This window comes from Gorilla gorilla, chromosome 1, assembly GCF_029281585.2.
Source record: "Gorilla gorilla gorilla isolate KB3781 chromosome 1, NHGRI_mGorGor1-v2.1_pri, whole genome shotgun sequence".
Classification (NCBI taxonomy): Eukaryota; Metazoa; Chordata; class Mammalia; order Primates; family Hominidae; genus Gorilla; species Gorilla gorilla.
Window position 1 is genome coordinate 188,665,893 of NC_073224.2, and position 23,000 is coordinate 188,688,892.

Sequence of the window (23,000 nt, forward strand, 5' to 3'; positions counted from 1 at the left end):
AGTTTGTTTTTGCTAACATTTACATTTGTTATTTAATCTTCACCTCAGAGGCGTGTGAAGGGGAGACTTAGAGGAGAGGTGTCACTTTCCCAAGGTCACATGATTAGAAAATGATGAGCAGGGATTTGAACCTAGGTCTGATGAAGTTGGAGCCCAGGTCTCCTCACCACACGGTGGGAATGATGAGAACGATCACTGCATGCTTTTGCCTGAAAGCCTGGGTTATAATGAGAACATATCATCATCATTATATATGTGTATTTAGCAGGAGAGGGACATATGCATTTTAGTGTTGGGGTGCTGGTTAATTTCGTAGCTTTTTTTCTATCTTTTTGACCTGGAGAGATGAGAATTGGATTAATCCTAGTCCTTGCTTTAGGATTCACTGTAATGATTGCACCATAAATGAAATTTTGTTTCATTTATTACATTTTTACAAATAATGAACACTCACCAACACCACACCCGACTGGAGGACAGAACACTGGCAATAACTCTCCTCACCCTGGGGCTCCTCCTCACCCTGTCCATGCACCCAACAGGGGAATCACTACCTAGAGTATTATGTTTATTGTCCCCTACCCTTTTTTGTTGTTGTTGTTGTTGAGACGGAGTCTTGCTCTGTCGCCCAGGCCGGAGTGCAATGGTGTGATCTTGGCTCACTGCAACCTCCGCCTCCTGGGTTCAAGCGATTCTCCTGCCTCAGCCTCCAGCTAATTTTTGTATTTTTGTATTTTTAGTAGAGATGGGGGTTTCACCATCTTGGCCAGGCTGGTCTCAAACTCCTGACCTCAAGTGATGCGCCCACCTTGGCCCTACTCTATTTTTTTTTAAATAGCTTTCTCAGCTTTGTACTCGTGCCTGAACAGCATATTGTGATATTTCCATTTGTTTTGAGCTTCCTAAGTGGTGTGGGTCTTGCTTTCTTCACCCAGCCTTATGTGACTATGTTGCTTGCTTTCTTCACCTGGCCTATGTGTTATTCCCTTGCATGAACACACCGCAGTTTGTTTATCTGTCCTTCTGCTGGTGGCCATTTGGGCTGTTTCTGTTTCTTGGCTATCATGAACTTCCACAACCCTTGTCCATCCGTTTCCGTTGGGTGTACACAGTGAATAGAGCTGCTGGCGGGCTGTAGGCAACAGAGCTTTACACTTATAAATGTGATAAATACCTGCTTGTTGTAAAAACCACAAATAATCCAAAAACAAGCATCCCCCCTCCTTTCTCGCAGTCCCTCCACCTAGAGGGAGATACTGTTAATCATTGGGCGTGGCCCCTCCAGGCCTCTCTCCAAGCACAGAGTATGTGTACCTGGGAGGCTGGTCCAACCCTGGGCATTTTAGAGGTTTTGTTGGGCCAAAGAGCAGGGAGGCCTGGTTTGGCTGACCTCCGACCTCATCCCCCCAGGGTTCCTCACACGGAGGGGCAGTCAGGCCCAGAGCCTTGCATGATCCCTCTCACGCCTACAGCTGCCCACCTGGGCCAGGCCGTCAGCATCTTTTCCTCCTGCAGGACGAGAACATGGTGAGCTTCATCAAGGGCGGCATCAAAGTTCGAAACAGCTACCAGACCTACAAGTGAGTGGGGCTGGCCATCCGCTTGTGGGGAGACCCTGGGCCACAGCATCTGCTAGGCTGTCCCCCTCAGGCGGCTTTGTGGGAGAAGAAGAGTACTAACCTAGGCCAGAACCTGGTAGACTGCTGTTGCAGGCTGATTTCCATGCCCTCAGGACCTCGGTCTCCTGGAATCATATTCCTCTGGCTTTCTGGCTGTGTCTCTTCCCTTTGGTCCCTTGAGTGCCTACTCCGTGCCTGACCCTTGCTGGGGAAAATAAGACACAGATTCTGCACAGGGTGTTCTGGTGGGGGCAGGGAGACAGCCACAGGAACAGCCATTTTGGGAACAGCAGCAGAACTACACATCTGTTAAGGCCCAGTCCAAATGCCACTTTCCCCATGAAGCCCTCTTTAACCCCTCTAGTATACAGGAAAGGTATACATACACACACATGCACACACACACACGCACGCACGCGCACACACACACACACACACGTGCATGCATGTGCTCTCTGCAGGCCAAAATCATTTCCATGCTATCTCTGGATCCTTGACATTCAAACTGGCCCAGGCACAGGCCGTGTTTATGAATGAAGATTCCGTTTGGAACATTTTTACCCAACATGGCTCCATAATCCCTTATCTATGGTTCCCACAGCAACAAAAGCTCTGAAAATCCAGTCCCCAACTCACCAAGTTTTGCATTCTAACTTATTTCCATTAAAAGTTGATTTGAGGCTGGGCACTGTGGCTCAAGCCTGTAATCCCAGCACTTTGGGAGGCCGAAGCAGGTGGATCACCTGAGGCCAGGAGTTCGAGACCAGCCTGACCAACCTGGTGAAACCCTGTCTCTACTAAAAATACAAAAATTAGCAGGGCGTGGTGGCAGGCACCTGTAATCCCAGTTACTTGGGAGGCTCAGGCAGGAGAATCGCTTGAACCCGGGAGGCAGAGGTTGCAGTGAGCTGATATCGTGCCACTGCACTCCAGCCTGGGTGACAGAGCAAGATGTCATCTCAAAAAAAAAAAAAGGGGGGGGGGGGCAGCAAGAGGTTTAAAGAGAGTAGATAAGGTTTGAAATATGAAGAGGGTTATGGAGAAATCACTATGGAAACAGCACAAGAGTGACTGGCAGTACGGAGAAGCCCAGCTGAAGCTGGTGATGATAAATTTACAGTGACAGCAATCTTACTACACCTGCTCAGTAGTCCACATGCACCACAGAGAAGGCAGATAATTTACTTCATGCTTTTTCCATCAGGCAGGAGAGATAGAGGAATAACATGGCAAAGGGGGCTACGGATAGACATGAAGCTGTAGACCAAAAGACAGAGAATAAAGTTTTACAGGAGGAAAAGAATTCATGGCGATAGATATTGGGGATAGTTGCATAATGATGTAAATGTAGTTAATACCACTGAATTGTACACTTAAAATTGGTTAAGATGTTAAATTTCATGATATGTATATTTATCACAGTAAAAACAAAATGAAAAAAAGAGGAAAAGTAAAAAAGTCTTTTTTTTTTTTTTTTTTTTTTGAGACAGAGTCTTGCTCTGTCGCCCAGGCTGGAGTGCAGTGGCATAGTCTCAGCTCATTGCAACCTCCGCCTCCCAGATTCAAGCGATTCTTCTGCCTCAGCCTCCCGAGTGGCTGGGACCACAGACATACGCCACCCCACCTGGCTAATTTTTTGTATTTTTAGTAGAGATGGGGTTTCACCACATTGGCCAGGCTGGTCTCGAACTCCTGACCTCAGGTGATCTGCCTGCCTCGGCCTCCCAAAGTGCTGGGATTACAGGCGTGAGCCACCACGCCTGGCCTATTTATCATCTTTATCTCCCCATTTAATGTGGCTGCTTCCCTGCAGGGATATTGTGAGCTTGTTACAAGGTATTGCTAGGGTATAATGTACCATATAGCATGTGGACATCATGTTACCTTGGAGGCCTATGCTAGAATTTTTCTAGAAAAACCAGACAAGTGCTCTGGCCCCGTCAGCCTCCCTACCAGCTGCCAGAACGAGGTCACCAAAGCACACACCTTGTCAGGCCACCCCTTGCCAACTCCCAAGGCTCCTCTTGCTCTTAAAAGAAGTCCTGGGTTATTGCCAAGTTCTTCCTGGGAGGTCACCCCGGCCCTTCTTGCCACATCTCCCACTTCACTCTGCCTTAGGTCATTGGGCCTTCCCCCAGTTCTTCAAATATGCCAAGGTGGTTCCGACCTCAGGGCCTTTGGACGTGCTGTTCTCTCTGTCAGAAACACTTTCTGCACCGGGCTTTCTGTACCAGATTTCAGCTCAAATGTCACCTCCTCAGGGAAGCCTTTCCTGTCCCCAGACTAAGTCAGGCCCAAGGATTCTTCTCCTTGGAGCCTGTCATCACCCTCATAGTGACTCAATCGGGGGCCGGGGGGGGGGGGGTCTGTCCCTTAAAGTGAGAATGCTGTGGGGGCAATGGCTTGGTGGTTTTGGTCCCTGCTGTCTTCCAGTGCCTGGCACAGAGAAGCTTCAAGCTTGCTAATTGAAAGCCTTCAAAATGCTGTCAGCCCAGGAAGGAGGCAGACACATCATTAAAAGCCTCTGTCCTGCCCCAGGTGGCTGGGCTGGGGGCTCTGTGCAGTTGGTAACCAGGAGAAATAGAGTTGAATTCCAACCAGGAGACTCCAGGAAGACTTCCTGAAGGAGGAGGTGTTTTGGTTAGCCCAGTGGTTTTCAGCTAGGGGTGACTTCCCCCTGTGAGACTTTTGGCAGTGTCTGGAGACATTCTGGATGTCCAGCTAGGGAGACGATGCTACTGGCATCTGGTGCTCAGGGGCCATGGATGCTGCTAAACATCCTACAATGCACAGAACAGCTCCCCTGCCACCCCCACCAACAAAGAATTATCCAGCCCAAAATGTCAGTAGCACGGAGGCTGAGAAAACCTCTTTTAGATAGGATGTGGAATACGAACAAATGTCCAGAAGCTGCCCATGGCAGAGTGTGCCAGGGCCCATACGGCTGAAATTCAGGGGGTGAGGAGTGTGTTATCATGGTGGGAGATGGGGTTCGAAATTCCTCAAATACCAGCTCTCAGGATTACCAGAACTGTATGAATCCACCACCAGGGAGTTTACCTGAGGCCCAGCTGGAAGGGGTCCCAGCCCCTACCCCCCACCCCCAGCAGTGGCTGAAACAGGACTTGGCATCTCTCTGCAGGGAGCTGGACAGCCTTGTTCAGTCCTCACAATACTGCAAGGGTGAGAATCACCCGCACTTTGAAGGAGGAGTGAAGCTTGGTGTAGGGGCCTTCAACCTGGTGAGTGCTCCTCCTCCATTTCCACAGCACCTGGCTTGAGCTCAGTCTCCCCTTCTGTCCCTGACTCATGTGTGGTCACTGCCAAGTGCCCCTGCACCTGGCTGTGTGCTGGGCACCAGGATCCAGAGGTGACCAGACATGTGGCCAGCCTTCAGGGGCTCACAGCTGGGGTGGGGGTGGTGTGGGCACTGGAGCCAGCTCCAGAGTCCATCGGTGCATTTCTTCCCAAGTCAGGCCAGTAGCTTGAAATCCACCATGGTGGAGCCTTCACAGCACCTGACCTTGGCACACATAATAAATCAGGGCTTTCTCTGCCCTGGAGAGCTGCTGGTTAAACATTTACCAGTGTCAGGGAAGGAGACAGTCCTGAAACCAGCTGATGACTTAGAGGGGACAGAGAACTAAGTCTTCTTCCTGCATGGAGTGGGGGAAGGTTTCCTACGAGAGGGGGTGAGCATCTGTGCTGGCTCCTGAAGGATCCCTAGGAGTTTCCCGGCTGGGGAGGGGCTTCCAGGCAGAGGGAGCAGGAAGGCTGGGAAAACTGCCTGATCAAGGGAGGAGGAGCTTCCCAGGGAAGATTTAGCCTCAGGAACCTAGGTGGCCAGGGGTTTCCTGGCTAGGTTTCCTGGCGCCTGCCCATGGACCCCTGAAATCTTAGCTGCCATCTACTGCCCGAGCTTTGGAAAACATTGGCTAGAGGCTTTCAAAGTTAGAGGGGTGGCCCTCTCCCCTCCAGGTAAAGCCTGTTAAAGAGCTAGACTTGGGACAGTGGGGGTGGCCCCTGCCCACTCTGGGTACCTTCACAGGCTTGATTGCCTCCTTTCTTGCAGACACTGTCCATGCTTCCTACTAGGATCCTGAGGCTGCTGGAGTTTGTGGGGTTTTCAGGAAACAAGGTAACCACCTGCCTCCTAGCACCCCTGACCTGCTTAGCCCCAGAACTGGGGCTGGGCTGCACAGGGTGGGGCTGACAGGCCGCAGGGCCTAGGTGCCCATCCTGGCTCAGCCCCTCTCATTGTATGGCCCTGGACAATGCCCAGACCTCCCTGGGCCTCAGTCTTCTCTCTGGACAAATGGGGCTAGTGATCCCTGCCTGGCCCTCCCAGGGTGCAGAGGCTCTGGGTGGGGGTGGGTGTGAAGGGCAGCTCCATAAGTGGCCCAGGATCACACATTCTCTGAGCCTGACAGGTGTCATGGGCTGGTCCCTCTCTCCCTAGATACTGCCTCACTTTAAGACTTTGAGCAAGTCCTTCCCCCAAGGACCATTTTCTGGTGCTACTACTTCATCCAGCAGATGCCTGAGGGAAGCCCTACTGGGCATCAGACCTTGAGGAGGAACCAGAGAACTCAAGCACCCAGAGACTTTACTGAGGGCAAGAACCTGAGTACCAACCCCAGGTTGAAGGCAGCAGATCAGGGAGGGCTTCCTGGTGGAGGAGGCCTAGTATGGTAGAAGGAGCACTGGCCTGGAAGTTAGGAGCTCTGGGTCAGTCCAGCCTCATCCCCTTTTCTCTGTGACTCTGAGCAAGTCCCTCTCTTCGTTGAGCCTCTTTTTAGTAAAATAAGGGCCTTGTTAGTGGACCAGATAAGTGTTTCTCAAACGTGCACTGGCCCTTACTGATATTTGCCACACCCACGGACCTCTCTATTATAATTTATATATTACTTTTCTCAAAAGTGACTCATGACTTTTACTGAAATTGATTTAAAGGAAACATCTCTACACAAACCTCCATATTATTTGTCATGATAAGAACATAATCATAAAAATAAATACCACGAGGGCCCAGCCATCTTTTGGAAAGCCCAGCTAGACTGTGTAGCCCAGGCTCAGCCAGGCTTCCTCTTTCTGAGAAAGCGGGCCTAGGGTGAGAGAGTTCAAACCCCACGAGCAAAGGACTGGGGATTTCTCCTGGGCACCACCAAAGGATAGAAAGATAACAGAAGGGAAAACCCTCACCGTGACTCAGTGTTTCCTGGCATCTGCCCATGGACCCCTGAAATCTTAGCTGCTATCTGCCGCCCGAACTTTGGAAAACACTGGCTAGAGGCTGTGAAGGTCTCTTTCAGTTTTGTTTCCTTAAGAAAGCGCATGGGTCATGAGTAGGATTTCAGGATGAAGAAGGGAGGACCCAGAGGTGAGGCAGTGTGGCCTGGCCAGGAGGGTTGCGGGACCTACTGTGCCAGCCTGGGCTTCCTCTTTATCTCGAAGGCAGGGGAGCCATGGAGGGTTTGAGGCAGGAGTGAGGCAGGTCAGATTTGTCTTTTAGAAAGAACAAGAATGCTCTGGAGGACAGACAGAGGGGCAGAGACTGCAGGCAGGGAAACAAGGTGGGGGGTCTGCCCCCAGCCCCTCCCCAGCCAGGCTCTGGAGGCTTCTCCCCCAGGAAGCCTTCCCAGGCCCCACCTATGCCCTGAGCCCATGGCTGGGATCATCCACCTCCATGTCTCTCCTGCTCCCAACCAGACCTTGGGCCCTCAATACCCATCGCAGGGCGGCCAAGCCTGTGACTACAGGGAGGCTGGGGAAGGGGCTGTGGAGAAGGTGGGGGACACCTCAGACCCGCCAAGCCTTTGTCCTGGCCTTGGCAGCTGTGTCCCCTTCCCCCAGGAATGCACTGGGGCACTGAGGGGCAGCCCCTTGCTCAGGGCCACACAGCTGACCTGGCCCCCAGGGTTCCAGTGCTCTTCCGCCCCTGTGCCGGCAGCACTGCCCACACAGCTGTCCAGCTGCCTCCCAGGCCCCTACCCTCTCTGGGAGCCTCACCCACCCTCCCATCCCCTCAGGACTATGGGCTGCTGCAGCTGGAGGAGGGCGCGTCAGGGCACAGCTTCCGCGCTGTGCTCTGTGTCATGCTCCTGCTGTGCTACCACACCTTCCTCACGTTCGTGCTCGGTAGGTATACAGGGGGACCTGGGGCCCTGGGGTTTGGTCGTCTCCAAGGGGGAAGGAGAATGAGGGGCTACAGACCCTGCTCATGCCCCTGTGGCTAGGCATAGGGGTACTGAAACCAGAAACAGAGCCACATCCACTGTCCTGGGGACTGGCCTGCTGACGCCCACTGCCTCACAGTGTGACTGGGTTCCAGCCTCAGTTTTCTCATCTGTGAAATGGGGGTGGTTGTACCCACCCTGTGGGCACCTTATGGTTCTGGGCACAGCCTTGGTGGATGCAGGCTCCTGGTTATCGAGCCCTGTGAAGTGCTGGGGGTGATATCTGCACTGCCTTATTTAATCCTCATGTCACCCTAGGGACAGGGAGAATTATCCCCATTTCACAGAGGGGGAGGGGGAGACCCTGGGAAGCCCCTGCTGGGTTGCTGGCAGGATCACAGGAGCCAGGGGTGGTGACATGTTCTGTGTCTCCCCCACCACCTCCTCCAGGTACTGGGAACGTCAACATCGAGGAGGCCGAGAAGCTCTTGAAGCCCTACCTGAACCGGTACCCTAAGGTGAGCCCCAAGCGCTGCCCGGTACCCCCAGCCCACAAACACCCACACACCCCACGGACCCACACGGACTTACATGTGTGTCATTGCAGGGCGCCATCTTCCTGTTCTTTGCAGGGCGGATTGAAGTCATTAAAGGCAACATTGATGCAGTGAGTGATGGGGGTCCGGGCCGGGGCTGGGGATCCCTCGGGGTCTCCCAGACCAGCAGGAAGTCAGGCACATGTGACATACTCAGGGACGGGATAGACTGGGAGTGGGGGGCCCCAAGAGAGAACCAACCAGAGAACAGAGGCGGGAGAGGCCCTTCTGGCAGAGCAGCCTGGGAAGACGAGGGAGGAGGAGGCATTTGTGGTGCCTGGGATTTTGACTGGGAGATATAGGACTGCAGCATTGCAGTGGAGGGAGGTGGAGGGAGGTGCTTGAGGGAGGCAGAGGTTAGGAAAGCCCATCTGTTTAGGGCATGACGATTAGGCTGGAGTCTGGTACCTCCCCTCCATTATAGCTCTGTCCTGCTCTTTCATTTTGTTACTAAAAACCAGAGTCCTAGGTGGGGGCTGTATTTGAGCCCAAGGTCATGTAAGACTTAGGAGGTAAAACCAGGACTGGAGGCCAGATCTCCTGGCTCCTGGGGCCCCACCTGAGCCTAGCACAGGGCTGGACCACTATGCCCTGGAGGAGTCCCAGTCTGCTGTGGTGTTGGGAGGTTCGGAGAATGCAGAGGGGTTGGGGCTGGGTGGGCACGCGTCAGGCTGACCAGAAGGTGCCTGCAGGCCATCCGGCGTTTCGAGGAGTGCTGCGAGGCCCAGCAGCACTGGAAGCAGTTCCACCATATGTGCTACTGGGAGCTGATGTGGTGCTTCACCTACAAGGGCCAGTGGAAGATGTCCTACTTCTACGCCGACCTGCTCAGCAAGGAGAACTGCTGGTCCAAGGTGGGCTGATGCCACGTGTTAGGGGCATTGGGTGACCAGGGATGACTGTGTGCCTCCAGACCACGGGCCAAATCCCTAACTGAACACAGATGTCTCAGCTGGAATCTAAACATAACCTTAAATTCTAATAGGACTCAGGCTTGGAAGGAACTAAAGACCACAAGAGAAACTTCTGAACCACAGTGTGTCACAAAGAGATTTCTAGTCACAAAGGACAGAAACATGGCTCCCTCTGTCCAGTAGAACTGTCTCTATGGTACAAATGTTCTACTTATGCACTGCCCAAATATGGTAGTCACCAGCCACATGTGCACAATGAGCACATGAAATGTGCCTAGTGCAACTGGGAAACTGATTGTTTTCAGTTTGATTTAATTTTAATTAACTAAATGTTAAATTTAAATAGCCATGTAGGGCTTGTGGCCACTATATTGGACTATGCAGGTCCAAAACACAAAAGGCTCATATAACTGAACATTCTTGGCACATCCGACTTCAGGTAGGGCTGGATCCAGGAATTCAAATGATGTCGTCTGGGGGTCTTTCCATTTGTGGCTGTGCTCTCTCCTATGACATCTTTGTTTCTGCTGCATCTTTGCAGGAAGGTTCTCTCCATGTGACAGGCAAGGTGGCCACGGGCTGCTTCTACTCATATCCTCCCCTTGGTTTCAACCAGAGTCCCACAGTTTGAGCCTCACTGGTCTGACTTGTCACATGCCAATGCCTGGAACAGAGGGGTGGGAAGATTCCTCATGGGCTGAGAGTAGGAGAGGGGTGGTTCCACAGAAGAAAATGATGCACCCAGAAATAGTGGAGGGATTAACAAGATGCCATACAGGCAAAACAAAGCCAAACAGATGCCCGCCTACCAAAGATGAAATTTATCATGGTAAGGATTGAAATAAGTGTTAGCTTGTACCATCATAGTAATGATAGTGCAGAAATTGGAACCAAGAGTCTTAGAACCACCTAGCTCAGCAAACGTCTAATCTGTTATTTGTAAATACACAGGACATGTGTCTTCATGGCTTCATCCCCTGCCCATAGCAGACATTGCTAATCAATCCTCTGCCATGAGCCTAGCTGTGACCTTAGATACCTTCCCTGCAAAGCTCCAGGCAGCCGTTAGAACTGACCACATTGGCACCTGTTAGGAGACCTGTCATCTGCATCTGGTCCCTCCCCCTCCTCTGCATGGAGGTCTCTTTTCCGTAGCCCTGCCTGGGGACCAAGCTGAAGGGGAATTCTCTGGGTCTGGGGCAGGTGGGGCTGGGGAAGGGAGCAGGCTTCTACTGAGCTCTCAACATGTCTGGCACCTGTCATGTCCTCCACACCACAGCCAGTGAGGAGAAGTTATTATCTCCATTGGGCACATGAGGGCCACTGACGCTAAGCGAGGACTGTGACTTTCCCACCCACATGGCTGTTGGTGACAGACACCGGATTTGAGGACAGTCCTGTGTGACTCAGAGGCCTCTGCTTCTCTCTTGCTCCTAGAGTCCTCCTGAGGAGTCGGGGCTTGCCCTGAGCCCACCCTGCTGTTGAAGGTGCTTCCTCAGGCCCAGCTCCCATGGCCCCCACACCCCTTCCTCATCACCTCCTACTCCCGACAAGGACAAAGCCTCAGGGAACCTTTTTTCTTTTTTTTAGAGACAGGGTCTTGCTATGTTGGTCAGGCTAGTCTTGAACTCCTGGGCCCAAGCACTCTTCCCACCTCTGCCTCCTAAAGTGCTGGGATTCTGGGCCTTAGGGAACCTTTTTGAACTGAAAGTGACTCTTGAAGCCTTCCTGTAGAGTGAGGTGGGTGGCTGGGGCTAACCACATGGGGAAGGAGAGACCTGGTGGGTGCACACAGCTGCTATATAGAGGAACAGAAGGTGGGCCAGGCCTCCCAGCTGTCAGGAAATCTGGCTCAGTCCCCAGACCACTGTGTGGCTTTGGGGTGGCCAGTCCCTCTCTCTCTGCAACACTCTCCTCATGAGGACTTCTGTGAAAAATGGGGGTTGTAACCCTCTGAGTTCTGGGGCCCCACCCATTTCTAATCTCCAGAACTTGGCCACCACAGACTCCACCAACTTCTAGTCCCGGGGCCTGGGCCTCTGGCCATTGCCATAGGCACCACCCGCTCTGTGCAGGCAGCGCCCCCCTCTGCCAGGATCCTCCGAGGTCAGCTGCTGGGTCTGACCCACAGACCCTGGCTGAGCGACGGATGAACGGAGTATGCAGACACAGGCTTGCCTGTCAGCAGATAGGGGACCCCTGCCAGAGTCAGCAGCGGCCCCCATAAGCCTGCCACACTTGCATTTATTTAGTACAGATGTAATGACAAAGGCCTAAAGCAAACTCCATTTGTGGGTAATTAACATTGTTGCCCCCCAAGAGAGAGCAGTCCTCCGCATGATGATTAAAGGCCAGGTTCCGAGGCCTAAGTAAACCAACTTATCTAGATCAATTCCCTTACTTCTTGTTATCTACTCTGAGAGAATTCAGCTGCCTTCAGCCAAATCCTTTCCTGAAGCTTTTGCAAAACCTCCCAGCCTTCCAAGAAGGTTTGCTTCTTTCTGTAATTTTTCTCACCACCCTGACCTATCTCCTGCAGTCAGCCCTGTGGAGGCCTTTGTGTTTCCCCCAGTGCTGGCAGCCTAGAGGCTGAGATGGCCAGAAACAAGGTGGTGACAGTGGTGTGCTCAGGGCTTGGGAAACCCAAGGAGCTAAAGGCATGCCCAGGCAACCGAAGAGGACAGGAAGGCTTCTGAGGAGAGACCTCTGAGGTGGGTCTTGGAGAGGAAGGACTTAGGGAGGCAGAGTGGAGGAAGTGAGAGGACACCCCAAGCCAAGAGGGCGGCAGGACCAAAGGCTCAGAAGCCAGGGCGCTGCAGAGGGGCTGTGTGCCACAGGGTGAAGAGTTTGTGTGGCAGAAGGGCAGGGGGCTTGCATCAGGGGTGACAGCTGCTCTTTTGTCCCAGCATAGCCCCTGTACATCCCTGGAGAGCTGGGGCGTCCACAACTCTAAGTCACAGCCTCCATCCTAACCCTGGTGGTGCGGTGAGGGTGAGCTGTCTGTGGGCAGGAGGGAAGACTCTTGGAGATGAGCCTAGTGGAGAAGGGATAATGGCATCCCGGGCCGAGGAGCAGCACAGGCAGAGGCCTGGGGAGAGTTTAAGGAGTGTAGGGGAGGAAATGGCAGAAGATGAGCCAGAAAAAGAAAGGTTAGGGCAGGTCATGGAGGACATGAGCGGCTGCTTGGGCTTTATCCAGCAGTGGGGGAGCCTTGGCAGGCTTGTGGCTTAGACAGATGCTTTAGAAAGCCCACCAGCAGTTGCTGGGCCACCCCCACTGGCCGGGTCCTGTTCTAAGCCAGGAAATACAAGAATGAGCAGGAAAAGACCCCCTCTCAAGGCTCACGTCCTAGTGGGGAGACAAGAAACACAGATGGGCAATATAACACGATGTCCGGTTCCAGTAAGTGCAGTGAAGAACAAGCGAGGCTGGATGCAGGGAGAGATGGGAAGGGCTTTGTAAGGGGAGGTCGGGGGAGGCCTGTCCCAGAGGACACCAGAATGGAGCGCAGGAGCAGCACGTGGCAGTCACATGGCAGGCTGTTAGGGCAGAGGGAGCTGGGCAGGGCACAGCAGGGCAGGAGTGTGTTTGATGTGTCCTGGGAACAGCCCTGAGGCTGTCGTGTGGCTGGAGTGCTGCAGGTGTCAAGGAAATTGTAGGAGATGTCTCCTGAGTGTGATGGAATATAACCAGATTTCCAGAAGGAACTGACATGATCTGACTTAAAAAGGTCAGTGTGCGAAATGGCTTGCAGGGGACAGGAGTGGGAGCAGGGAGATAGGAGACAATGTGTACCAGGACAGCAGAAAGACATCCCGGGTAGCCTGGAACAGGGAGACGGTGTGGAGATGGTGGCAGTCCGATAATGAGAGCCGTAGGGCAAGGCCAGCAGGATCCTAGAGTGAGACGGGAGGTAAAGTCACCGGGACTTGGTGCCTCCACGTCAGGGGCAGGGGAAAGGGAGAGGACAAGGGCGACCCGGGAGGTTAAAGATGGGACCGGGGCCAGGCACAGTGGCTCATGCCTGTAATCCTAGCACTTTGGGAGGCTGAGGCGGGCGGATAGCTTGAGGTCAGGAGTTTGAAACCAGCCTGGCCAACATGGTGAAACCCCGTCTCTACTAAAATATACAAAAATTAGCCTGGCGTGGTGGTGCATGCCTGCAGTCCCAACTATTCAGGAGGCTGAGGCAACAAGAATCGCTTGAACCCGGGAGGCGGAGGTTGCAGTGAGCCGAGATCGCACCATAGCACTCCAGCCTTAGCCTGGGCGACAGAACGAGACCATATAAAAAAAAAAAAGATGGGACCGGGAACAGATTTCAGGGAGGGAGACTCTTCCCGCCGTGGCCCACGAAGACCAGCTTCCCCTCATGTTGTGAAGGGCGGGCTGAGGCCCCGGCATGGGTGGGGCTGCCAGGTGGAGGCCGCTTTCCGCCTGCTCTAGGCAGGACTCCCGGATGTCCGGCGCCTTTTCCTTTCCACCCTTTCTTAGCCAGGAGGCAGGAGCTGTGGTTCGGGGCTTGGCCACTTGAGGGCAGCACAGAGCCAGGCTCCTGTCTCAGGACTTCTGAGGAAGGGGCGTGGCGTGCAGGGAGGACTGGGTGGGGTAGGGGGTCTCCCGCAGGGCCACGGTTTCCCTGTCAGGGCTGGCTGTGCATTTAGTGGGCAAGGTGCTGGGGTTGACTCCCGGCTCTGCCCCAGTAGCTCTGGGGTCCCAGGAAGCAGAGGTGGGGTACGGCCTCCTTTCTGGCATTGGCTTTGGGATCAAGCGAGGTGCTGGATGCGGTGTGCCTGGCACACACAGCAAGGCAGTTAGTTCTACCAGGGTGGCCCGAGCTGACCCGACCCAGGCCCTGCTCACGTTTCTGGCTCAAGCCTCTTCTTTTTACAGCCCGTGCTTCATCCTCCTATTGGTAATCCACACACATCCTGCCACCTCCTGGCTTTGCTCAGCCTCTTCCTCCTGGCTGGAAGGCCTGTCTGGGGCCTCAGGGAATTTCCCCATTGCCCTTCAGGGGCCCACTGTGAAGCTGTTGCTTCCCGGAAGCCCCGAGTGCGCCCCTGTCCTTGTGTCTCTGCCGCAGCCCCAGTCTGTCCTGCCCATTACTAGTTGCATGGGTTCTTGTTGCCACTGCTTCAAGTGGAGAAGAAGGTGGCTGCTTTGACATGGGTTGTCCTGGATTCAGGTCTTCAAGTTGCTTCAGCTTCTTACCTTCATTTCTCCCCTGGGGCTTGGAGACAACCGGAGCTCCTGTGCTGGGCCACGTGAGGTCCGTCTGCAGATTCCAGCCCGGCTGGGGCTGGAGGAGGGCTGCTCACACCTGGCTGTTGCTCTGTCTCGCACAGGCCACCTACATTTACATGAAGGCCGCCTACCTCAGCATGTTTGGGAAGGAGGACCACAAGCCGTTCGGGGACGACGAAGTGGAATTATTTAGGTGGGTCCCACATCGTGCTCCCACTGTGTAGGCCGCTCCCACCGTGTAGGCCGCTATGGACAGATCAGCCAGGCCACCCTGAGCTGTGGGCACTGGGGAGGGAGGAGTAGGGTGGCTCCCTGCCCCCACCCCAGGACTGCCCCCGCTGCGTGTCCTCCCCTCCCATCACCACCCCATGCTGCTGCTGCTGGTGGTTGGAGCCCTTTGACTTTCTTCAGAGGCTTTCTTTCACAGAAATGATTTTGCTAATATCGTCTTCCTCCGAGTCTCTTTCATGTGGACAGTAGGACAGATGTGGCTCCAAGGTCCAGGGAGGGAAGATCTTTCACTCTGCTGAGTTAACCTGAGACACTCAGAGAAGCACAGTAGAGAGCTGACAGTCGGAATCGAACAAACAAGAGTAAACCCAGCCTCTGCTTGTTCTTAGCTGTGTCACCTTGGACAACTTCAGCATCTGTAAAATGGGAACAACAACCTCCACCTCGCAGCACTGTTTTGCAAATCAACTAGATAATAAATGTTAAGAGCCTGGCGCATAGAACTAGGAGCCTAGAAGCTGCCCACTAAGTGGTGGCTGTTTTCATTCTTACCTGTACCACCGTGTTTGCTTCCTATGAAGTGTCTTTAGAGCAGAGCTCAGCCTTGGCAGGTGGAGGATGGAGCTTAGAGCCTTCCTCCAGTCTTGGTGAGGTTGAGCCCAATTTGCAGACCCAGAAATGGGTATAATATGAGCCTCCTAGGCTACTGTTGTCACAATAATAGGGCATTTATCACTTACAGAGTGTCTGCTACTACAGCAGACTCCATGTCCCCCTCTCAGATGACTCTTCCAGAAAGCCTAGGAGGGCAGGTGTCATTACCTCCATTTTAGAGATGAGGAAATTAAGGCCAAGAGAGGTTCTACAGCAAATAAGCAAAGGAAGGAGTTTGGGGGGACCTCACACCCACATCCAGCTGTTTCCTGAGCCTAAATGGCTCGGGCCTGAGGTCACAGCCACACCCGGTGACTGTGGCAGAAATAGGAGGAGGGTGGGATGGAGCTGGTGGGTGAGGCCCCAGATGTGGGGGCGTGCCTGGCCGCATACTGCATTTTGCTCTGCCCTTGGAAACAGCTGAGAAGGCCAGAACTTGCGAGGCAAGAGTTAATTAAGGGTTTGAGCTGTTTGGTCTTGGGTAGGTCCCACCCTTTCTCTGAGTGTTGGTCTCTCCTGTGAAAATGGGGTTAAACTTCTCTTGGGTCCTCCCCAGAAATGGAGCCTGGGAGTGGAGGCGATAACTAGGAGGCAGGGCCGGCCCAGGGGTGTTTGGCACACTCTCATCTCTGCCAGCTGGCGGGGAGGAACCCCTTGCCCAGCCATAGGAAGTGGCCAGGTCTTGGGGCAGGGTCTCTAAAATTATAGCCGCAGGCTATTTCAGACCTAGAAGGCTCTTTAGAGTCTAACACTGTCATTGTGCAGATGGGGAAACTGAGGCCCAGAGAGGGGCCAAGCATAGCTGGGTAGGCTGGGGACCCTCTGCCCTCTCCTGCTCTTTTTCATCCTCTCCCACCCTCCCCATCTCTTTCGCAGAGCTGTGCCAGGCCTGAAGCTCAAGATTGCTGGGAAATCTCTACCCACAGAGAAGTTTGCCATCAGGAAGTCCCGGCGCTACCTCTCCTCCAACCCTATCTCGCTGCCAGTGCCTGCTCTGGTGGGTAGGAGGTCTGGACTGGCGCTGCCCTCCGGGTATAGGATTGTGGGGATTCACTGAGAGCCACAGCCAGGGGGAAGTGGATGAGGAGAAAGACCTTCATGCCTCAGGGGCCTGGGGAGGGTTTCACAATTCACCTGGGAGTCTGGCCCAGCCCCTGCCCCTTAGAGAGGGTCCACTGGGGCTGAGAGTGGAGAGACAGGCAGGCTGCAGATAAAAGGCAGAGAGGGACACCCTCCTGGACAGAGAGCCCCATGTCCCTGTGCCCAGGCAGCGGCATCACCCGGCTGCCAGTGATCCCAGCCTGTCTGCTTGTCTTGTCACAATGATTATAATTGTTTTCACGGTCCCCCTCACTCGGCCAACCTTTTCACGTTATATTCAACTCTGAACTCACGTAATAGCCAACATCGTTATCGAGCACTTGCTATATTCAAGGCTGCCCATACCCATTGCCTATTGCCTGATTTGAGACTCACATCAACCCTCTGAGTAGGCGCTGCTGGTGTCTCCATTTTACAGATGGGGGTAATAAGGCCTAATAGAGCAGCAGAAAGATCAAATAAGTTGCCCAGGTCACACAGCTGGTGAGTTGGAGTCAGAATTTGAACTCAGCAGTCTGGGCCCACAGCCCATATTCTGAGCCATGGTTGTGATGCTAATTCTATGCACGATTTGAGTAGGCGTCAGATAAAGTTCCAGCTTGCTAAGAGTCTTTGTTATTCAAGTAGTAAGGGAGCCAGAAAAGTAGAAGGAAGCCTGCTTGAGAGACCTTTTTCTGGTCCTGGCTGTACTGTTCATTAACTGAGTAGCTTTAGGTCGGTTCCCTCTTCCCCTTATGTAAAATGGGTATAATAATAGATTCCTTTCCCATTTTACAGAGCAGTTATGAGCATCAACGAGGAAAATGTGTTAAACACTTTATAAATTGAAACGGTCAATATTATATAGTTTGATTTAGTACTTACAACCTGAATATTTCTAAAGTTTTAAAATATTTTATGGTTTAAAATATACAATAGGCCGGGCATGGTGGCTCACGCCTGTAATCCCAGCACTTTGGGAGGCTAAGGCAGGCAGATCACCTGAGGTCAGGAGTTCGAGACTGGCCTGATCAACATGGAGAAACCCCACCTCTACTAAAAATACAAAATTAGCCGGGCATGGTGGCGCATGCCTGTAATCCCTGTTACTCGGGAGGCTGAGGCAGGAGAATCTCTTGAATCTGAGAGGCGGAGGTTGCAGTGAGCTGAGATCGTGCCATTGCACTCCAGCCTGGGCAACAAGAGTGAAACTCCATCTCAAAAAAAAAAAAAAAAAAAAATACGGTAAAGCTATTACTATCAAGTGGAGCAGGAGGATATTGTAGGAAGGGCAAGGGCAGCAACTATACCAAAAACTTAGGGGAGAATTTCCCAAACTGTAATCTGCAAAATACTGTTTATGCGTTAAATGATTTATGTGATTAAATACATTTGGGAAAGACTGGCCTAAACACAGTTTATATACTATAGGCTTTCTTGGAGTCTTTATATATTAATCTAAGAAGAAGTTTAAAGATACGTTTTTTCTCTAACTTATTTGGCCACAGAATCATTTTTAATTTTTATTTATTTCGGGGGAAGGGGAGAATCCTTTTTTAAAAAATGAAACATTTGCTGGCAGGGTGTGGTGGTTCATGCCTGTAATCCCAGAACTTTGGGAGGCCAGGGTAGGTGGATCGTTTGAGATCAGGAGTTCAAGACCAGCCTGGCCAACATGGTGAAACCCCATCTTTACAAAAAATTCAAAATTTAGTGGGGCATGGTGTCCTGCATCTGCAGTCCCAGTTTCTTGGGAGGCTGAGGTGGGAGGATCGCTTGAGCCCAGGAGGTCAAGGCTACAGTGAGCTGTGATAGTGCCACTGCACTCCAGCCTGGGTGACAGAGTGAGACCTTGTCTCTAAAATAAAATAAAATAGAGTGAAACATTTGCTAACTTGGGACCACAGAACAATTGAGAAATACTGGTCTAAACTGAAATTCCCTTCCTAGAACATAACAAGAACCACAACAATAATGTCTTTCTAGAACTTTATGGCTACAAAGTGTTTTCACATCCATTACCTGGTTTGATAGTTTAGGAAATGCTCATTTAAGCAAACACAGTTACTATGAATGAAAGTTTAGTACTATTATTTTATTTATTTTTAAATATTTATTTTAGAGGTGGGGTCTCACTCTGTCATGCAGGCTGGAGTGTAGTGGTAATATCAGCTCACCACAGCCTCAAACTCCTGGGCTCAAAGGATCCTCTCACTTCAGCCTCCTGACTACAGGTGTGCACTGCCATGCTCGGCTACTATTTTTATTTTTTTGTAGAGATGATATCTCACTGTGTTGCCCAAGCTGGTGTTGAACTCCAGGGCTCAAGAGATCCTCTAACCTCAGCCTCCCAAAGTGCTGGAATTACAGGCATAAGCCACTGCATTCAGCCTAATTTAGTATTCTGAGCTTCCTGGCAGTCGAGGCAAAAACAAACAAACAAAAGGAACCAATATCCTGACAAAGACACGGTGAAAAGAAATTTTTTTTTTTTTTTTTTTGAGATAGAATCTCACTCTATCACCCAGGCTGGAATGCAGTGGGGTGATCATAGCTCACTGCAGCCTAGATTTCTTGGGCTCCAGCAATCCTCCCACCTAAGCCTCCCAAGTAGCTGGGACCCCAGGCTTGCACCACCATGCCTGGCTAATTTTTTTTTTTTTTTTTGGTGGAGATGGAGTTTCGCCGTGTTGCCCAGGCTGGTCTTGAACTCCTGAGCTCAAGTGATTATGATCCACCTGCCTAAGCCTTCCAAAGTGCTGGGATTACAGGTGTGAGCCACCATACCTGGCCCCAAGACTTTTTTTTTTTGAGACGGAGTCTCTGTCACCCAGGCTGGAGTGCAGTGGTGCCATCTCGGCTCACTGCAACTTCTGCTTCCTGGATTCAAGCGATTCTCCTGTCTCAGCCTCCTGAGTAGCTGGAATTATAGGTGTGTGCCACCACACCCGGCTAGTTTTTGTATTTTTAGTAGAGATGGGGTTTCACCATGTTGGCCAGGCTGGTCTCGAACTCCTGACCTCAGGTGATCCACTCACCTCGGCCTCCCAAAGTGCTGGGATTACAGGCGTGAGCTGCTGTGCCTGGCCCCCCCAAATTTTTTTAATTAAAAAAAAAGAATCTAAGAAAAAGAATAAAAGGAATCAGATGTGTTTTAAGAGTCTCAATGATGGTAACTTCATTCTAAAGGAAATGGAATATGAATGTCATTATTTAGCCCATTGCTTTGGGAGACTAGGAGTAGAAGAGAAGGTGACATAGCCTTAAATTCTGTTGTCCTGAAATGCGTGTATGGAGCATGGCCTGGTCCTCAAAGGACAGAAAGTGTTTGGCCCCAGAGAGATTGGGAGAAAGGACATAATAGCACTCAGGGAGGGCATGAGCAGAAAAATAGCTGGAAAACTTGGGCAGCTATGAGCAGCACAGTACGGACATTGGTCCATCTTACATCTTCACTGGGGTAAGGTGAGATCTCAGGAAGAAATCAATGATAAGGCTCCCATAACCCCCTCAGGCCCACAGCTTCACATGCTGACTGAGACCTGTCATGGATGATTAGAGCTGGAAGGTCCTTTAGTGAACCTCTGATCTGAACTGCCCATTTTGTAGATGGGAAAACTGAGGCCCCATTAGGGAAGAAACCTAGGACTGACTTGCCCCCCTGCCTTCAGGAAATGATGTACATCTGGAACGGCTACGCTGTGATTGGGAAGCAGCCAAAACTCACGGATGGGATACTTGAGATTATCACTAAGGCTGAAGAGATGCTGGAGAAAGGCCCAGGTGACTTCCCTCAGGCCCTTGGGCCTGCCATGCTAGGTCAGGTCTTTACAGCTGAAGGTTCCCTCTGCCAAAAATGTCCTTCCTCCTTTCCCTACCCTGGCAACTCTCCTTTATCTCTCTAGACTGAACTCCTCCAAGCAGCTGTTCCTTGTCCCCCTGGTAGGGTCAAAGCCTCTGGGCTCCCGCAGCCGTGGGGCTTCCTTCAGTGCTGACCTCACTGTATTGTCATTGTCTCAGTATTTGCCTTTCCTTCTTAGATGTGACCCCCGCTGAGGACAGGGACTGTGATTTACCTGTGTCCCTTTGACCTAGCACAAAGTAGGGGGCTCCATAAGTAACTGCTGCAGAAATGAACAAGTCTGTCTTTTTCCCTCACATCCCTATTTTCAGAGAACGAGTACTCAGTGGATGACGAGTGCTTGGTGAAATTGTTGAAAGGCCTGTGTCTGAAATACCTGGGCCGTGTCCGGGAGGCCGAGGAGAATTTTAGGAGCATCTCTGCCAAGTAAGTGCCTCTGCAGCTGCTCCTTCTGGGTCTGAGTCTCCTGGGTAGAATATTCAGGGCTTCTCCATCCTCATGCCCACTGCAGTGGCTGACCCTAGCCAACCCCCACTCACCACACAGGTACTAAACCAGTGTCCACTCTGTGCCAGGACTTGTGCCGGGAGCTGTACAGATAATTCAGACCTAGCCTCCCAGTGCCACCAAATTGCCTGACTACAGGAGTCCATCCACGTTGTTTTGAGTGAACAGTGTCCCCTGGAGTTTGTAATTCGGTGACTCTATCCTTGCCCTCAGGGAGGGCAATGTGACAGATGGCAAGCTGTAGGCAACCCAACCAAGGCTCGTCAGGGCCATGCTAAAGGAAAGCGGAGAGGACAGCAGGTGCCCCAAGAAGGGACCTAAACTTAATGGGAGATACCAGGAAAGGCTTTCCAAGGCTGATGTTGAAAGTGGGAAGTTCATCAGGCAGAGAAAGCAAGGGAGGACAGGTTTGAAGTGGAGTAAGTACAGCATGCACCAGTGCATGGATACAGGAAAGACACCTGAGGCTGGGGTGACGGTGATGGGGTCTTTACCTGCCTGGGTGAAGTCATAGAGAGAAAAGATTGAAGATGAAAAAGGAGGGATAGAATGAGAAGGGCCTGGATGTTTTGTTCACAAGGCTAAATTGTATCCCAAAGAAGACAGCCAGAAAGGGTACCGGGCAAGGAGGACTTGGGGTTTAAAAGGATATCTCCAGGGCAGCATGGAGGTCGGGTCAGAGAGGGTAGATCAGAGACAGGAGACTTTACAGTTTAATAAACCATTCAACCTGGAGAAAGGGAGGTCGGGACTTAGGTGGCGGTGGACTAAGGACATGACAGGAGCCATAGGTTGTCAGGGAGCTGGAGCCCAAGGTACAGGACGGGAAGGCTTTGCTATGGATCCCAGCCTTTCTAGGGCTGGGTAGTGGGAACCTCCTAAAATTGGAGTTCGGGTTAGGAAATCCTCACATGCAGTTTGGGAAAGGCTCAGGAGGAGGAACCTGAGCCATGTCCTCTGTTCTGCAGTGAAAAGAAGATTAAATATGACCACTACTTGATCCCAAATGCCCTGCTGGAGCTGGCCCTGCTGCTTATGGAGCAAGACAGAAACGAAGAGGCCATCAAACTTTTGGAATCTGCCAAGTAAGGCTTGGGTAACCTCAGTCTGTCCTTTGCTCCCTCTGAACTCAGCTCAGGAGCTGGCTGGGGACAGAGTTGCCCAGACAGCAGTGAGTGGAGTTGCTAGCAAGGCCAGTCTGGCAGTCTAGAGGGTGGACCTGTGTCCCTCGGAATCCAGCTCTCACTTGTCATAGGAAGACTTCTTTCTTAATGTATAAATGCGCAGTGAGACTCCCAGAGGCAGGAAGTAAGTTCCCAAGGTCACATCAGAAGCCAACTGCATGGCTGTGTGAGGACCCATGCCTCCTGCCTTCCAGGGTAGGGGTCTATTCCCTAAAACCACCCCTTCAAGCTTAGGAACCCAGGAGGACCAGGAGTGGTTCCAGTGGCCATGATACCAGGGATGAGGGGCCACAAACCCTTCTGGTTAACTCTCCCATTGGGTAGGGCTCAACTCTCTCTGGACACATTAATTTCTCTACAATCTTTCCTTGGCTCGCGGGGCTCATACAGCTCAAACAGGAGGAAAAGCATCTCTGGGAGCAGGCAGCCTCATGTGTCTGATTCGCTGCTCAATTCCAGGCAAAACTACAAGAATTACTCCATGGAGTCAAGGACACACTTTCGAATCCAGGCAGCCACACTCCAAGCCAAGTCTTCCCTAGAGAACAGCAGCAGATCCATGGTCTCATCAGTGTCCTTGTAGCTTTGTGCAGCAGTTCCGGGCTGGAAGACAGAGACAGCTGGACAGAGCTCCTGAAAACATTTCAAAATATCCCCTCCCCCTGCCCTGCCCTGCCTTTGGGGTCCACCGGCGCTCCAGTTGGATGGCACAACATAGTGTATCCGTGCAGAAGCCGAGCTGGCATTTTCACCAGTGTAGCCAAGGGCCTTTGCCAAGGGCAGAGCAGGTGGAGCCCTCTGCCTGCCCTATCACACATACGGGTACTTGCTTTTCACTGTGATGTTTAAGAGAATGTATGAACAGTTTACATTTTCCTTAGAAATACATTGATGGGATCACAGTTGGCTTTAAAAACCAACAACAATCAA

The 23,000-nt window shown here is 52.0% G+C and overlaps 1 protein-coding gene across 15 annotated transcripts in view; it reads left to right on the forward strand.

Moving 5' to 3' along the window:
* TTC39A (tetratricopeptide repeat domain 39A) overlaps positions 1–23,000 on the forward strand; it is a 56,874-nt gene extending 33,874 nt beyond the window's left edge. For 5 of the 15 annotated variants that reach the window (XM_055348658.2, XM_055348693.2, XM_055348661.2 and 2 more), the window contains exons 6-18: positions 1,411–1,580; positions 4,762–4,861; positions 5,692–5,757; positions 7,649–7,757; positions 8,246–8,313; positions 8,403–8,462; positions 9,084–9,245; positions 14,654–14,745; positions 16,314–16,434; positions 20,189–20,300; positions 20,691–20,805; positions 21,855–21,971; positions 22,461–23,000. In XM_055348658.2, the coding sequence (XP_055204633.1) occupies positions 1,411–1,580; positions 4,762–4,861; positions 5,692–5,757; positions 7,649–7,757; positions 8,246–8,313; positions 8,403–8,462; positions 9,084–9,245; positions 14,654–14,745; positions 16,314–16,434; positions 20,189–20,300; positions 20,691–20,805; positions 21,855–21,971; positions 22,461–22,653 (1,485 nt within the window). In that variant the 3' untranslated portion in view covers positions 22,654–23,000. The remainder of the gene's footprint in view (positions 1–1,410; positions 1,581–4,761; positions 4,862–5,691; positions 5,758–7,648; positions 7,758–8,245; positions 8,314–8,402; positions 8,463–9,083; positions 9,246–14,653; positions 14,746–16,313; positions 16,435–20,188; positions 20,301–20,690; positions 20,806–21,854; positions 21,972–22,460) is intronic. The other 10 variants (XM_004025782.4, XM_019018323.3, XM_004025780.5 and 7 more) reach the window with 3 other exon arrangements.